The sequence below is a fragment of the Corvus hawaiiensis genome, chromosome 26, assembly GCF_020740725.1.
Source record: "Corvus hawaiiensis isolate bCorHaw1 chromosome 26, bCorHaw1.pri.cur, whole genome shotgun sequence".
Taxonomy (NCBI): domain Eukaryota; kingdom Metazoa; phylum Chordata; class Aves; order Passeriformes; family Corvidae; genus Corvus; species Corvus hawaiiensis.
This window is the reverse complement of record NC_063238.1, coordinates 36,046,449-36,063,716: the sequence shown is the minus strand read 5'-3', so window position 1 is coordinate 36,063,716 and position 17,268 is coordinate 36,046,449. Positions and strand designations below refer to the sequence as shown.

Genomic DNA, 17,268 nt, shown 5'->3' with positions numbered 1-17,268 from the left:
CTTGCTGCTTTAAATCTCTTGGCTTAATGCTTCAGCAGTTACTATTTAATGTCAAGGAAAAGATTAATTTGAAGACATGTATGTGCACAAAGTATGTCTGGAGCTTTTTCTTTTCCTTAAAAACTGGTCATGCTTCTTATGTAGCATTCAATAGTATTAAATCTATTCTAATATTACATGCAGATCTCCTCCATGACAGCATTTTTAATTTTTTTTTTCCTGGACTAGCCAACACTCCTCAAATTTTTTACAGCATGCTGCTGTTTTACATACTGAAAAGTGCTATGATTAATCTTTTATGAAGGACTATTTAAAGTTTAAGAAGTAAATTTTAAAACTTCAGAGGTTGTCGAATTTAGGAGATCTGTTACTTTTAAAAACAGGAAGTAATTTGTACAGGAAACAAATCCTAAATGAATTGAAATACATTAATTCAGTATGAATTAGTAAGTCCAAATTCAGTGCCTTTAGGACCATTATTAAATCTCAAAAGCTTCATTCCATTGGTAGCGATTTTTGTGATAGTGGTTAAATTTGCACTTGAGTTTGGAGAAAAGTATGGAATATTCTTAGTTTATTTCCATTCTTTGAAACATTAAATAAGGAATCATTTCAGAATACATTTCTTACCACGATTGAAAATCTTTCTTGGACTTTGATTAAATGCTTTGTTTTTCAATTCTACAGATCCAACATGGCTATCAACTAATTTGGGCATTTTAACCTGCATTGAGTGTTCTGGAATACACAGAGAAATGGGTGTCCATATTTCTCGAATCCAGTCTTTGGAATTAGACAAATTAGGAACGTCTGAACTCTTGGTAAGTTTCTTTAATTTATATTGAGGTTTTTTTAGTCAAATGTTGACCTATATGTAGGAAGCACTGAAATATAAAATTTACTGTTAATCTTTTTCAAGGAATGTGTTTTTGCAGAATTCCTCATTCATATTTCTGTAGATATTTTACAGGTGCATGGTTATATATTATTACATATTATTGATGCTCTTGTCACTTGTCATTTCATGTCCTGAGGTGTCGCAGAATGAGTATTGACATCCATTGTAATTTATTTGTGCCATCAGAACTTTGGCTCTCAGTAGATGATCTTAATCCCAAAATCAGGGCGGTCTAAAAGCTCATGCAATTTGAAACATGAAGCTAATTTGACTTGGCAAAGGAGAATGACTGTTGCTAATTCTGAAAGAAAAATGTTGGAGGAATCTTAATTTGATGAATGAAATCATGTGATGTTGAAGTTATGAAAGGAATCTGATGTGAGACTACCAAAAAAAAAAAAAGAAAAAAAACCAAAGGAAAAATATAAACAAATAAAAAAGAAACTGTTGCAGAATTTTTATCTCCCTAGCTGTGTTTGGCCTGAAAGAAGACACTTGTTACAGAAATTTTATATGGGAAAATTGAGAGAAGATGTAAGGCAGATCTGGATTTGGGTATAGGTTCAACATTACCACTTGCTCTCTTCTAGAAATATTGAGTTACTTTGAAAAGTTACTATTAATTTAAATCAAATTTTACTATGCCTGATCTTCAGTGGGTCTGAGCTTCTTTCCCAAAGCAGCTTCCTCATCAGTGTACCAGCACCATTTCAGTGTTCATGCTGCTGGTTCCTCATTCCGGTTTTGTGTTGGAGGCAGATTGTCTTGAAATGCAAATAATTCTGTGACTGTGAAGTCTATTGTACAAGTTATGACATAATAGAATTTAATTTTTTTTTTAACTGCTCTGTATTTACATGTAATCATTATGCTTTAACTTCGCAGTCCTGTGTGTTCCATCTTTTATTATTAGTGTGGAAAATGCACATTAATAGTCCAGTTTTTAGGTTGCTGCTAAACCCCAAAAGTCCTCACCTTCATTTATTCTTTTTCTTATTGCAGCTGGCCAAGAATGTAGGAAATACTAGTTTTAATGATATTATGGAAGGGAATTTACCTAGTCCTTCACCTAAACCCAGTCCATCAAGTGATATGTAAGTTTTGAATCGTTAAACTCTGAAGTTTACTGTGGAATATATCTGTGATGTAAAGTGTCTTAAACACTAACCAAGCCAGGGGAAGATTAGGATAGCAGAAGGTTTTTACTCCCACTGCAGAGCTTCACAGAAGTTCAGTCTCCAGTCATATAGCCACATTTCAGCTACCTCAGTTTCTCTGTGTATAAAACTCTTAGTCTGGGTTTCAATTTGATTGTTTGGATTGTTTTGAGTTTTGTAGTAAACCCTCAGATGATAAACATAGTGGACTAAATGGCAGTAGCTCTGCTTTTGCTTTGATCTTAGGCCCCAGTCAGAGTAATTTTTACATAGAAGACAGGATAAAACTGACAATGTTCCATATTTTGGGCTTGTTTGCAAGAAAGATGTGCAGTGTAGCAATAAATAACACACATTTTATCAGATAATTTCCTTCTTCCCTCCTCAGCTTCCAAGTTAGACAAGGTGATTTTAAATTATAATCATTGACCCATTTTTCTAAAAATTTCTAAAGCAAGCTCTATTTTCACACCTCACAGGACTGCACGTAAAGAATTTATCACTGCTAAATATGTAGATCATAAGTTCTCTAGGAAGACTTGTGCATCTGCAGCAGCTAAACTGAGTGAATTACTTGAGGCTGTCAAATCCAGGGATTTACTTGCACTAATTCAAGTCTATGCAGAGGGGGTAGAGCTAATGGAGCCACTGTTGGAGCCTGGACAGGTAAGCTTATCAGGTAAACAATGATTATTTTAAATCATATATGTTTGTAAAATGCCCAGGATCTGGGGCTGCTACTTTAGATGATAAAACAAGAGAAATAACATATGAAAATGGTGGGGTTTTTCTTCCTTTCCTTATTGTGGCATCCTTGTGGAGAGGGAAAAGAATACTTTATCTTTTGTCATCAATTGGTCTAAAGGAGTGTGAAATGTAATAGTGATATCATACACTGTTTTGGTGCAACTATAATGTGTTTAAAAGCACCTGTCCTGCAGTGTGCCTTCTTTAGAAAAAGTCCCAGAGATGGGGGACTTGGCTTGATAGCCCAGGGTCACCTGATACCACATACAGTATCATACCTGCTTTTAAAAAAGTGGCTGAAGAAACACATTATTGATTGTCTGCAAGTCTCTGTTTATTGTAGATGAGGAAAGAATAAATCTTATGACTTCACAGCTTCTGATGAGACATTTACAGAAGTAGATCAACCAGGAAGATTCTTTTGTGTGTGTGTGTGTGTGTGTGTGTATCTGTTCTATCAAGTTTTGAGTACTTGATCTTCCTTCTGAAATCAGTAACAGTTTTTGGAAAAATCGGTCCAGGTTGACCTTAATTATCCATGGACATATGTTAATCACAAGCAAAGTAACCAGTTTTTATAGATAATCAATGCCATGTAACCACTTGCTCAGCAAAGTTTTCTCCCATGACTTTTAAACCCAACCTGGAGAAATGTCAGAGAATATTTTCAACAAGTTGTGTGAAAACAGCTAAGTTGGCAAAGGACACAGTGCCTGTCCGTGTTCAGTGAAAGGAATAAGTTCAGTATAGTCTCAGCACTTGAGCTATCACACAGTGCTTATCATGGAAACACATTACAAATTCTCTGACTGCAAGGTCAGCTTTCTGTATTTGTCATCCACAGCAGTTACAACAGAATTAGCTCCTCAGTCTTCCCAGCTATTACAGGCAGTGATATCTAGAAAGGTATGAGCACCAATTGAAATGTAGTTTGGACATTTATAGAAGCATTCTCCTCTGTAAATTCTCTGATGTTTAATTTTATAATATCTTTTTAATTAGGACTTTAAGTATATATACTGTAATATGCTTTTTAAAATGTTCTTTATGATCAATAGGAATTAATGAAATCTAAATTTAGATTAACTTCTCGTGCAACTTTTAAATGGCATTAAAGAGCATTTCTATTTCAATGCGTTAATGCATATGATATGTATAGGAAATAAAGTATGATTCAATTCAAGCTCAACAAGGAGAAACCCTATATATGGAGGAAACACCCCATGCACCAAATATATTCTGGGAACCACCCAGCTCTGCCTAAAGAGACCTAGGGGTCCTGATGAACACCAAGGTGAACGTGAGCCAGCAGTGTGCCCTTGTGGCAGAGGTGGCCAGTGATATTCCAGGCAGCATGGAAGCATTGCCAGCACATGAAGGGCAGTGATCCTCCCCTGCACTCAGCACTGTGAGGCCACAGCTGCAGTGCTGTGCCCAGCTCTGGGCTCCCCATAACAAGAGAGATGTGGACATACTGGAGAGAACACAGTGAAGGGCTACAAACGTGCCTGAGAGTCTGGAGCACCTGGAAAGGCTGAGAGATCTGGGATTGTTCAGCTGGGGGAAGGCTCGGGGGGATCGCATCATTGTATGGAAATACCTGCAGGGAGGGTGGAAAGAAGATGGAGCCCAGTGGTGCCCAGTAATGGGACCAGAGGCAGTGGCAGAGGATGGGAGCACAGGAGGTGCCCTCTGAAGATCAAAAACCTTTTTGTTTTGTGAGAATGACCAAACACTGGCACAGGTTGTCGATGGATATGGAGTCTCTGTCCTTGGAGATATTCTAAAGCTGTCTGGACATGGTCCTGGGCAATTGGTCCTTGATGGCCCTGCTTGGCCAGGGAGGTTGAACTAGATAACCTTCACAGGTCCTGTCCAACTGTTCTTCAAGTCTGTAAGAGATTTAATGTATGTGGGACTGTGATTTTTGTGATGCTGTTTTTGTAGGAAATAATGTTGGGACTTTGCTTGGTGCTCACCAGGCTGTCATAAAGCAACAAGTACTGCAAACTTACCCAGTATTACTTGACAGGATCCCTTTCAGTTACTGGTAGCTAAAATGGTTAAAGACACCTCAAGATTGTTCCATCCAACTGGGAAAAGTGAAAACTTGGTTTGGGAAAGCTGAGATCTCAGAAAGTGTGATGCCATTTCCTTTGAAGCACATGGTGTCTTTTAGAGATAAAAAAAGACAATAATTATTTTCATCATAATTTCCTAATATTTTTCTTTTGAAAGACTTGTAAAGAGTGAATGACGTGTGTCATAGATCTGATATACAAGCTTTTTAGAAATAAGACAGAAATCTAACTTCTGTTTACATGTGTTTAGGAGCCAGGTGAAACAGCACTTCATTTAGCAGTCCGGACTGCTGACCAAACCTCTCTCCATCTGGTTGACTTCCTCGTACAAAACTGGTATGGATTGCTAACTTTTCATTAAATTTTACATGAAAAATGTGGATGTTCAGAGCTGTCCTGGCAGTGCCTTGGACAGCATTTGCTCATCACTTATAACCTTTCTCCTTAGACATATTTCAAAAAAGAATAGTTTAATACCTTTGAGTTGACCTTTGTACTCCTGAGGAGTAGAGAGAGGGAAAAATCTGTAGATTAAAAACATTGAAAGCAGTTACATAAAAATAAGATGAAAGGAAAAACTCTGTAGTGCACAAGTGGCATTGATTTAGAGCACATAACAATATGAAGCAATGCAAACAAATAGGTACAGGAGGGATGGCAAGTAAATGTGCCAAATACAGGACACATGCAAAGGAATTGTAAGAGTAGAATACAAGGATCTTTCTCAGAAAATTATGAACAGATGCTAGATTGACTTTGAAAGAAGTGTTCCAATAGCTAATAAACTGTATTAAAGCTACTGAAGAGTGTAAACGTCTTAATTAGTAATTTTCAGCATCTAGTTTATTGGCTGAGTTGTTCTTTTTTGTCAAGGAGTGTGTTCGTAGAAGTAAAAAACCTTCATGAAAAGTGTGAGTGCTGAGTAGAGGAGAGTGTTATTAAATTAAAAAAAAATAACCTACTAATATATTCAAGCTGTTTGAGATCGTAATTTGAAAAATGCTTAGAAGCCCGAAGTATTATTTTGAGTATTATTAAAAGATTTTTTATTTTGGATGATTATTTAGAATTACTTTGTTTAGTTATGAAGCTTCATAGTTTCTTCAGACAGCTATAGTCTTGTATGTGTTTCTGCCTGCTTTGTGGTTTTTTGCGTCAGTCTCAAGTTTAAGAGCATCTTTGCAACCCTGTATGCTCTTTCTGTCCAATATGGGTAACACTGGGAAAAGTGTTCATCTCCTGAGCTTTGCTTTTCTGGTTTATGAAAATGCTTTCTTGATCCCAAAATGTCAGGAACAGTTTTTGAGAAACCTGGGTTTAGAACTTGAAAACTGAAGGAAGGGCAGTTTTTAAGGGCACAGCTGATCTTTCCCTAACTTGGTGTGTTGTCCTTAAATTCCCTCTTACAGTTCTTTTGTTCGTTCTCACAGCCACCCTCTTGATAGTTCCTTGACTGCATGGGACTTATTAACCTCTTTTAATTGTATCAGAATTATTTTTCAGATATTTCTATTGAGCTAATGTAGCATGTTTGCAAAAAGAATTCCAGTAAAGTAGCAGGTGGGAAACAACTGGCATGACCTTAGAGAGATCTAGGTTTGAGTCTCCGAGTTTCACTTCTTTAGTTTTTTGAATGCACATCTGTAGATTCTCAGTCCTTCTAAATCACAACTCAGGTATTTCCAGTGTCCTTGGAACAATTCTTAATAGACTTTGAAAGTAATGTTTAATTTAAAAATATTTTTTCTCCTACTTCATATTTGTCCAGTAAAGTTATTATGCATTTATTATTTATAGGTATGCTGGATCTGGAATGAATAGCACAGCTACTACACTTTTCTTGATTATTTGTTCTTTTTTTTAGTGGAAACCTGGACAAACAAACAGCATTGGGTAATACAGTTCTACACTACTGCAGTATATATAATAAGCCTGAGTGTTTGAAATTGCTTTTGAGGGGGAAGCCAACTATTGATGTAGGTAAGTTCATTATCTAAAACCAGGAAATATAGATTTCCTAAAATTTTTTTCCATTATTTTAGCCACTTTTTTTTATTTCTCTGTGGTAAGTAAACTTGTAATATAAAACTGTGTTAGAAAGATGAAGAACTTGTCAACAAAAAGCCTAAAGGAAGCATTCAGTTAAGACAGTTTAAACTGCCTGGAATTTAGGTTTATTGTTTAATCTAGAACTCGTATGTTACAATGCTTCAAATCTTTAATTCCACTCTTAGATACGTGGGCTTTATGTACACAGCACTTAATTCTTCTGTTGATATCAATGGCAGCTGGTGCTGTGGTTTCACCCTGCACATCCCAGCCAACACTGCCACTGATTAGGGAGGGGAGACCATCTAGAAAACAAGAATTACCCTAACTGTGAGCAAACAGAGATTCTATTTTCAACTAAACTTTTGGTAAGCCATTATGAAAAATGAACTGATATAGGTACAGCAAATGTTACAGCTATCTTACACATATAGGTGGCAAAGAGAAGCAGAAAGACAGCTGAGAAAGCTGACCACATGTTTCATGAGTTAGGAAGGTATCCCATGAATCCAGCTTGTTAGGCCCAAGAGTTAAGTGTGATCAGCATGTCTTTACATTCAGTCATTTAATGGTATAGAAGTTTTTTTAACAGCTGATGCAAACTGGAGGGTATGAAATTTTATTGCTCCCTTTTTCTTTATCACCATCACTTTCCTCCACTGCCTGGTAAAGAACTTTTGTATAAACTGAAGTTCACAGTTTAGTTGCAGAAGTCACTGGTTTCCTTTGCCTTCTTATAAACCCTTAGAATATGTTCCAATATTATCATAAGTGAGAGAATTTAATGTGATGTTTTTTAGCAGTTATAATGGGAAAGCTATCTAAAAAAGTTAAGCAAATTTATTGGTCCTTCCATTGAACTCTCTCATAGGTAGATGCCAGAGGAGTGTTCATACCTTTTTGGTGTCTTGTTTTTTGAGGTTATTCTGTGGGAGAGAGGGAACAAAAGGTGTTCTTTTTGTTGTTTTGTCGAGTGATCTCATATAGGAGCTGTATAGTCTTTAGACCTTGAAACATCAGGTGTATACTTAAAAGTTGAAAGTTTGGAATTTATGTAGTCCTTAAGGTATCTGGGTGTTCACTTCACTTCACTTAAGTACTATGTTTTCATACCTTTTCATATTGAACCATCTCAGATAGATCTTTCCATAGGGAAATCCTTCTTCTGGGGATCTGGATTCTTTCAAAGTCATAGGCCTTTCTAGAGGACTGCTTTGCATTCTCTAGGATTGCTGACAGGCTTTCTCTATGTAATATTTCACACAGACATTTATGCTTATAGATCTCAGTTTGATTGTTTTCAGTTCCTGATCACAGAAATGCTTTACAACCTGGTTGTGCTGCAGAGCATTCTCTGTTCCATCTCCATGGCATTTACTGATGTACTGTGAGAGTACATTTTACATAGGTTTTATCCACATCAAGTGTGTTGCTTATTGAGACTTGCTACTGAGCATCTAGGAAGGGTTCCATTATATTCTGTGCGAGAAGACTTTCCAGAGGGCTCAGATACTGCCTTCTTTCTGATCAGGTGTGTAGACCATTTTATAGCTTTGATAAAGACAAAGCTAGAAAGTTTTAAATTCATTCTTGTTCAAATGTCTTCAAATTATGGCTTCAAGCCTCTACATATTAATCAAAGTAAAATCTGTTTGGATCAACATTCACCTTTTTTTTTTTTTTTTTTTTTAAAGTCTTAGATTAGGGTGGGGTTTTTTTGAGATATCTTACCCTGCCTGCTTGTTTCTCCTGCTTATTCATGTAAGAGTTTTATGGGCAAAGGTGTAGAGTGGAGATTGAAATTACTAATTTTCTTTATATTTTCTGCTGGGATGGTTTGGAGGGATTTGGGAACCCAGTAGATGCTGCTGTTCAGAAGGAAGCTGATGATACATGAAATGCTTGAGCGCTTGGAGTGGAATTGTAAAGAGCTGCAGCCACTATAGAATAAAGATGTTCTTGATCACTTTTAGAAGTTACTGTGCCACAAGTAGTGAAATTTAATAAATTGCTTCTTAAGACATCTCAAAGAATTGCTCTTTTCTGTATTGTTAATTTTGTAGTAAACCAAGCTGGAGAGACGGCTCTGGACACAGCAAAAAGAGTGAAAGCTGTGCAGTGTGAGGAACTGGTAAGAACCGAGCCTGGGGGCAAAGGCAGGGGGGAATGTTTACTTCTTTAAAAATGTGATCTACTTAATATATCACTACCATTGTATCTCACATGTGGTATTGCTGCCAGCTGGCTGTGTGCTGATCTGAAAGCCCTACCACAGGTGACTATTTTCTTACCTAAAACACAGCAGTAATTTTCTTTGTAACAGTTTAAGAAAAAGATCTTTCTTCTAGTGGCAGTACTAGTTATTTTAATGAGAGTATTTGAAGACCTTAAGTACTGGAGGATCAGATGTATCAATAAAAACATCATTCAAGGAGATTTGGGCTTCATCACCTCAAAAGTTCCTCTTAGAGGCTTTTATATCAGGAGTCTAAGCAACCCCTGTACTATTAAAGCTGTCAAGACCTTTGGCTTTTTTCAGATTATTTAATGGGACAGATAGTTCAGAGATGGTGAAAGTCTTTTTATAAGGAGAATTGAAACAACTTAGAATTACCCTCCTCAAAGGAGAAAGAAGCTAAAGTGTAATGTCTGAAAGTTGGTATATCAAAAGATGTAGAACACCAGCTTCTGTGGGACTTTGTCCCTCTACTGAATATGATCAAAGCAAAAACCTCCTGGAATTTTGAGAATGTATGAGGTATGTTAACAGACACCACTCAAAAAGATTATTGGTGTTCAAGAAATAAAGGTGTCAAGGATTTTCCCAGGTACTCCTCTGAAGCATTTAGCCAGGAAAAAGGATTCTACATCAGACCAACAAGCTTGTTTGTTCTTGGCCCTCTAAGGTGCCACCAGCATGCATTTAGTAAGCAAGTGAATTTACTTACTATCAAGGGACTAAAAAGTCTAACTACTGTGGCAGTTTCACAGTCAAGACAAAACCAGGAGAATTTACAAAACAGTAAACCACATTTTTTTACAGTTTGACACAGTACAAAACAGTGTCACTTGCCACTTAATTCTGTTTCTTCCTTTTCCTCATTTTGATGATCTGAGGATCATCAAACTTTTGCTCTGCAGCTGGTAATTTTAATACCTTTCCTGTGACAACTGAAAGTTCTTGTCATGAATTAATTATTGAATAATCAAAAAAGCTTGTCCTTCACAAATTGAAGAAATTTTCTGTGTTTCTGGGCATGCAAGTCAGCATTTTGCTATGGTTGATAAGGTGGGACTACTTCTCAGTTACTGCCATGTCTGCTGTGTAAGTAAGTGCTATTTCCAGTGGTTTGAGTCTTTCAGCTGGAAAACAAACTACCTGTGCAGCACACAATGGGGATGGTTTGCTTTTAACTTTATAATATCTCTTTAATAAAGTGACATCTGCCATTAACATGGACCAACTGGCTGTGTTACAGAACAAACAGTCAAGTGGATGTTATCAGTGAGCTTATCTAGCAGTTAATCGTTTAGTTATAGTAATCCAAATTCCATTAATACCTCACTGATTATTTCACTTCAGTCTTATAGAGCATTTATGCCTTTTCTCTTTTTTTTTTTTTTTTAATTTTTGAAGAGGAATATAATTTCTGCATTTTTTTCCAAAAGCAGCAATGAGTTAAAGTTAAGAGCGAAAAAGAAACATGAATGAGCGCATTGTTTGCCGTGGGCAATAAAAAAGTACAAGATAAATAACTAGGTGTTTGCATTATGATAGATGTACTAAACCCATTTCTGTTGCATAACTGGAGTCTTAACTGTTTCATTAAATTCAGTTTCAGCTCAAGTGGGTTCATGAATACTTACATAATAGATTGGAAATACTTTCTTTATTCCAAATTTTATTTCAGGAAGATGGGTAAAGGCTCTCCTGAATCAACTAGTATCAAGTAGACTACATTTCAAAGGATGTGAAGGAATAAATAATGATGGAAAACCTAGGCACTGGAAAGGAAAATTTATCTCCTCAGAATAACCATGAACTACTCTATTAGTTTTTTTGCTGATCATTGAGGTAGTAGTTTTTCAAAGAATGTGAAATATATTATTTGGGCTGGCAAAGTCAAGGAATTTTGTGCTTAAGACATATTGGCCTCATCCAGTGACAGAGAGAGACAAAATATTTAAATAAAGAGTAAATATATTTTCATTTGTCTCAAGTACAGGGATGGTGATTTTGGAGGGGCAGCAGTTGTATGTACCAAAATTTATAAATAGGTTTACTTTTCCTTTTTGGAAAGGAGGGCTCCAGATCAATTCTGCTTTTGTGCGCGTACCTTCTCTTCATGTCATCTTTTCAAATGCTTGTCAAACATGGCAACTTCTGCCCATTTTGAGAAGATAATTCCTTTTGGCCTTTTAACTGTTTTTCTGTACCTCAAACAAATGGAGGATGTTTGTGTGATTGCCCTGAAATTGCTTTGTTCTTTTTTGAATCCGGAAAAGTTTTAAACTTTTAAATATTTCAATTTATTTCTTGCCACTAAAAAGAACTTAGTTAGCACCAAAAGAACAACAAGTACTTTAACAAGAATTTTTATTTCTTTCAGCTTTCTCAAGCCAAGGCAGGAAAGCTAAACCCGCACGTCCATGTGGAGTATGAATGGAATCTTCGGCAGGATGAAATTGATGAAAGTGACGATGACTTGGATGATAAGGTGAGTGTGAATTACTGATACGGCTTTGCACAAAAACTGTTAATATCTCTGCTCCCTGGAAATAAATGGTAATTAGAGACCCACTGTTACAGTGGACAACCCACTTTAACCTTTCTTCTCTTACAGGTATTTTTGGGGAAAAAAACCCTAATTTTGAGGCCTGTGTTAAACATGGCCTAAGTGCTTTTTGAATTAAAAAGCAACCTAGTTATGGGCTGTTTCAAAAGTTTGACTTTGACAAGACATACAGCATAATATAAATCAGCAAATCTGGACTGCTTTGTCCTTTTATCTGCTTTAGAATTTTAGGCTGTTAAATTTTAGCTGGAGGAAGTCCAAAGCTTACATACTTAGTTTTTTCTATAAATGAATTAAAAACCTAGTTGTTGAATAAATAACTCTATTTTTCATAAACCATGCTGTGCTATTTATTCTGTTTTTTTAAAAAAAGAAGTAATGGAAGGGCAAAACTTGAGGGCATAGAATAATTGCCATCCTAGAGCATGTGAAAAATTAGCCTCGGTGTCCTACTTTAGCAAGTCAGTTAATTACTGTGTGCTCTATTTCTGCAATAAATGCGAATACACCTCTTCTATTTCCTATGAGTGCCGCAGAAAGAAATGTGGACAACTTCTCATTTTCTGTGACACTTGGGACTGAAAAATTCAGAAACCAAAGTAATTTGCATGTCCTCAAGGACAGTAGAGAACAAAATAACCATCTGTGTGAGGAGCCTCAGGAGGATGAGGGATGCTGTGCTGGAGATAATAACCTGAACCAGAGCTGCAGGGAAACAGATCGTGCTCCATGTGCACCCATTAACGTACAGCAGGCAAAAACTGATGTGTAAAATTTCTTCAAAGAGCAATTAGATGCGTTCAAAAAGAGCTGCATCACGGATTGTATTGCTAGTTCAGGGACCAAATAAATCTGATCTGTCAGAAGTGTTTGTTCATTTTTACTAGGCATCAGTGGGGTAATGATACTTGAGGATGATTGTCTAGTCTGAGTAACGTGCCGTATGCATGGGAAATTACTCTTATATTCCAAAATTTTCTAGGCTTTTATTGGTATTTTATTTAGTATGTTACTAGTGTGTATCTCCCGCTTTAAGCTTAAATCTTATTTTGTGTTCGTGATGATCTGTTGATGCTAAAATCTTAATTTTCATTTAGAGAGAGGACCTATCAGGTTGAATTGCTGAAAAAGGGAGGAATGAGGGCTTATTTGTCCCACAAAGAAAAAAACTAGGCTCATGTTCACTAAATTATGTTCTGGTATGTTATTTTTGCAAACATACAAACTATAATTAGTGTTTAGACAGCTGTATCATATCTTTGTTTTTCTATTCACAGCCTAGTCCTATAAAAAAAGAAAGATCTCCAAGACCCCAAAGCTTTTGTCACTCTTCAAGCATTTCTCCCCAAGACAAACTGACTCATCCTTCATTTAGCACTCCCAGAGACAAGCAAAGACTCTCCTATGGAGCTTTTACCAACCAGATCTTTGCTTCTGTAAGCACAGACTCACCCACCTCTCCAACATCTGATGCTCCTCCTCTTCCTCCTAGAAATGCTGGCAAAGGTAAGTCTGTCTCCAAACTACACTTGCAACTGTTGCCCTTCCTTTAATCAGGGCCATTGCAATGTTTCAAGATGCAGCATGTTCTCCTTATTGATGCAGTCGTGTGGTACAATGCGTGTTCTAAACCTGGGGGGCACCTTGTAATCGACTCATTCATAACACTGAACATGAATGGGTGAGGAATAAACTAATACTCTGCTAAATGAAAGTCGGTTCGTTTTATGAGACTTACAGCTGCAGTGGATCATGATGGTTTGACCTAGATATCTCTAATCTTCAAGTTTAGAGGATACATTTATGGAAAAAACTTTCTACTGTATTATAATATGTACGGATCTACTTTTTAGGACAAAGAAACCCTTCATTCCTTTTTACATATTTAATTTAGAAATTGATAAATTGTGTTTTTACAGTAGACTTGTTAGAGAAATCTTTAGTTAGGATGAAGGTTACAGTATAGTTTAACACTTCAGCAATTATGCTGATGCTCCCTTTTGTTAGCACTACTATAACTTAATTTCTCAATTAGTAATTGACTTTGTTTAGGAAAAATGCAGAGATGCTCTCACCAACAAGAGTGAGTAAAAGGGACGGAACAGTGTTGGCATCAAGTGTTTGCTTTTACATGGTTCAGATGCTGTGCTTAAGCACAACAGTTCCATCAGTCTTTGTCATGTACTGGCAACTTTCATATGGATTCCTTGGCTCTCTCTTTTAATCAGGTTTGTTTGCCTTTACAAGGCAAAGCAATTTTGCCAGGGTTTGCATTTTTCACATGAGATTTTTTAATCTGTGTTTCACTGGGGACTCAGTTGTATTCCTTGTAATTTTACTGTGTTGATCTGCTCGTTGGTATTGTAAGATTCTACTTTTTCCTTTCACTCTCCCATCCCCTTTACATGCTCTGTCTCAGTCTGCTATGGGTTGTTCATTGCAAACACAATGTACTGGCTTAGATGTTCCTTCATGACCTAGGATAACTTCTTTTTTTGTCATAAAGTTGCAAGACTTGGAAATTAATCATACATCCCATTTCCTGAAGAAGGTTAATGAGGTTGTATCTGATGTCTATCTGTTCACACTGCTTAGTATATTGTCATCTTTCAATAGATTTTAGTGAACTTTATTTCTTTGTCATTATATAGTGGAGATCTCGTACAGACTTACCTAGAAAACTGTCTTTTTCTCCAGGAAGTGGAATATTTATGTTCATGTTTCATTCTAAGTATGTATATTGGTTTCTGAAATGTTAGGCATTTTCCTAGGTGTTCCTGGAATTTCTTTGTTGTTCCAAGACCAAGGAATCAACACAACACCAAAGTTAATCGGAAAGAATTGAGGCACTGAGTTTTTATGTGTTTTCATGTCAGAGATTATGCAAGGAAATCTTTATTTATATTACAGTGAAATAATATTATCACAAAATTGCATTCTAGTGTAACATTAACTGCTTCATCAGAGTGGAAAATGCCAGATTCACAGAGTAAGTCAGAGAGAGGTTGGATGAAATTGCTGTTACATTAAAGTCACTATGCTTCTCTGCTTCAAACATGCTGAAATTCTACAGTCAGTGAATGATGCTGGAGTTGTGATTGATATCCATTCAACAGTATTGTGAAATCAGAAATCTCCATTGTATACATGCCTGTGTTACAGAAATAATTCAAGACTTTAAAGTTGGGGGGAAAAGTGACAAATGCATAGAACAATTTATCAGTGTGGAAAGATTGCTGTAGGTGCATCATTTCAGATGCACTTACGGTTCATTTTAAACTGTGCTGCTCCTTGTTATTTCTCCCCTTCCAGCTCTCAGATTGTTTAAAAGAAGATGAATCAGAGACTCCCCACTTTCATAAGACACTGTTGACACATCTGAATTTTGAAACAATCAGAGTTAATTTTTGTGTTGGAAAACATAAGCCTGTAGACTTTATTGCCTCTTTTGGCATGAGTAGTAATAGAATATATCCCTTAAATTGAAGTTTAAGACACAAGCTTACTTATCAGATGGTGTGTTTTTGTTTAAAAAGTTTATTTTAATGTCTTATTTGTGTTTAAGATTATATGAAAACATAGTGTTACTTTTTTCACTAAGCTCCCTGAACAGCAAGAGTAAACAAAAGCATTGAATCCGTATTTAAATTTAAGATTTCCTTCTGTCCCCGAACATAATCTGATCTTTGTCCCTGTGCTGCTGTGAGGCCCTGGCAGATACTGTGGGCCCCTGCTAGGACATGGAGTCTGCAGGGAATGGATAGCAGGTGGACCTGCATTTTAGCAGGAGGCAGAGGATTTTTAAGTTTCATGGGTTTTCATCCTTTGGGACATGCAGATGAAACTGTCTTTCCAAAGCATGTTTTATTTTTAACAAAACCCCCTCCCTGCAGCACTCTGTAAGCTGGTTTCATTGCCCAGAGAAGTTCCTGAGTAGCAAAGTTCTGTGGTGTTCCTGAGGGGCCACAGGAAGCCATCCACTGAACTTGTGCTGGGGAGAGGAGGTAAGTTTAAATCAATTTAAGGCACATCGCTCTTGCTCATGGCTTTCAGTGGACATGCTGGCTAAAAATAATTTTAGAGGTACAATAGTTGGAGGAGGTGATATGGGGATGTTTAAGCTTCTCCATACATCATTATAACTGATATCCAGATTTTCCAGTTTGATAACTTTTCAAAATATTCCTAAAAATGCTGGAACCTTCATGTATTTTACTCCACAGTGTCTCATTTGTGGATACATCTTACTTGCTGCTATCTCTGCTGCAGATTTAGTTAATCCTAACAGAATGAAAAGTACAGGATGAGTGCAGTGGCTGCCTGAGCCAACCACTCTGTGCCTTTTTCAATCGTTTATCTAAGCTTATTCAGGTTCAACTTACTTGTGCTGTCTGTCAAATCTTTAGCTTGTAACATTCTGAAAATCATCTTTGTTTTTGCTCTTTCCAGCATTATGCTCCAGACATCTAGCAGGTCTTCTGCCTATTGTTTTACAAAAAGCTTTAAAAAAAAAAGAATCAATATTTAAGTAGTTGCATGACTTGCCACAGTAGCTAAATAAAATTTTGCACAACCTTCATTGAAAATCCAGTGTGTAGGTAATGTTGCTAACTAGTTTTAGAGGAGTGTTAGGCAACCTAAGTCAGGTTTTCTTCACTTTGGCTGAAAGGTAATTGATTTTTGCTGGTTCTGCCTGTTTATCCCAGATAATACATGAAGGTCAGGGATAAATTCTGTATCATGAAGTTAAGCTTGGATCTTCAATACCTACAAGTTTGAATATTTTACACTGTCTCAGCTCTAACATGAGGTACATAGACCCAAAGGCACTTGCTTTGTGGTTCCAGTCCACTGCTGTTGCAGTCACATAATCTGTCACATCATCTGCTCCTTCACTAGATCAGACTCAATTTCTAACCAAATTAGTTTATTTGAATTTACTAGTAACTTCTAGAAGTTGTCAGACTGCATTGCATACAGGATTAGGAATCTTCCTGAGTTCACTAAGTTAGTTTGTGCATGTACCAACACTGCCCTTCAGCTTTGGTGGTTTTTCTGTGGCTCGTGGCCATGTCAAGGCACTGCCTGGATGGAAATCCTACAGGTCTCCATGTCTGGGTTGTTACACTAAACAAACCAAGCATATTTTACCTTATCTGATTGAAGAGTATTTTCATTCTCCTGGGGTTCAAGTTATCCTTTCATCACACTAACTCTTCTCTGTACCTTTGCTGTTTAAATCAGATTTCTGAAATACAACTGGCTGGAAGTGTCAGGACAGCAGTAAAATTTTCTCTTTCTACTGGAAATACCACATCAAAGAATACTTTGGTCCTACTTATTTTTTTTTCCTGATTGTATCATACTGTGGCATAGCAGGCATTACACAGTCTCTGCTACCATTTGCAGCTGAAGTCCCTGATTTATAGCACAAATGTATTTATTCTCATTTCCATTACCTCAGCCTTTGAGGTCATCCTGTTTCTTCTGAATGCTTTCAGGATTCTATACTTCTCTTGCATGTACTTGGAGACTTTTTT

General features: G+C 36.7%; 1 protein-coding gene across 6 annotated transcripts in view; it reads left to right on the top strand.

The window, feature by feature from the left end:
* ASAP1 (ArfGAP with SH3 domain, ankyrin repeat and PH domain 1) overlaps positions 1–17,268 on the top strand; it is a 146,195-nt gene that overhangs the window by 106,838 nt on the left and 22,089 nt on the right. For all 6 annotated transcript variants that reach the window (XM_048329092.1, XM_048329089.1, XM_048329091.1 and 3 more), the window contains 8 exons: positions 688–821; positions 1,901–1,992; positions 2,535–2,721; positions 5,134–5,219; positions 6,748–6,863; positions 8,996–9,063; positions 11,543–11,650; positions 13,006–13,234. In XM_048329092.1, the coding sequence (XP_048185049.1) occupies positions 688–821; positions 1,901–1,992; positions 2,535–2,721; positions 5,134–5,219; positions 6,748–6,863; positions 8,996–9,063; positions 11,543–11,650; positions 13,006–13,234 (1,020 nt within the window). The remainder of the gene's footprint in view (positions 1–687; positions 822–1,900; positions 1,993–2,534; positions 2,722–5,133; positions 5,220–6,747; positions 6,864–8,995; positions 9,064–11,542; positions 11,651–13,005; positions 13,235–17,268) is intronic.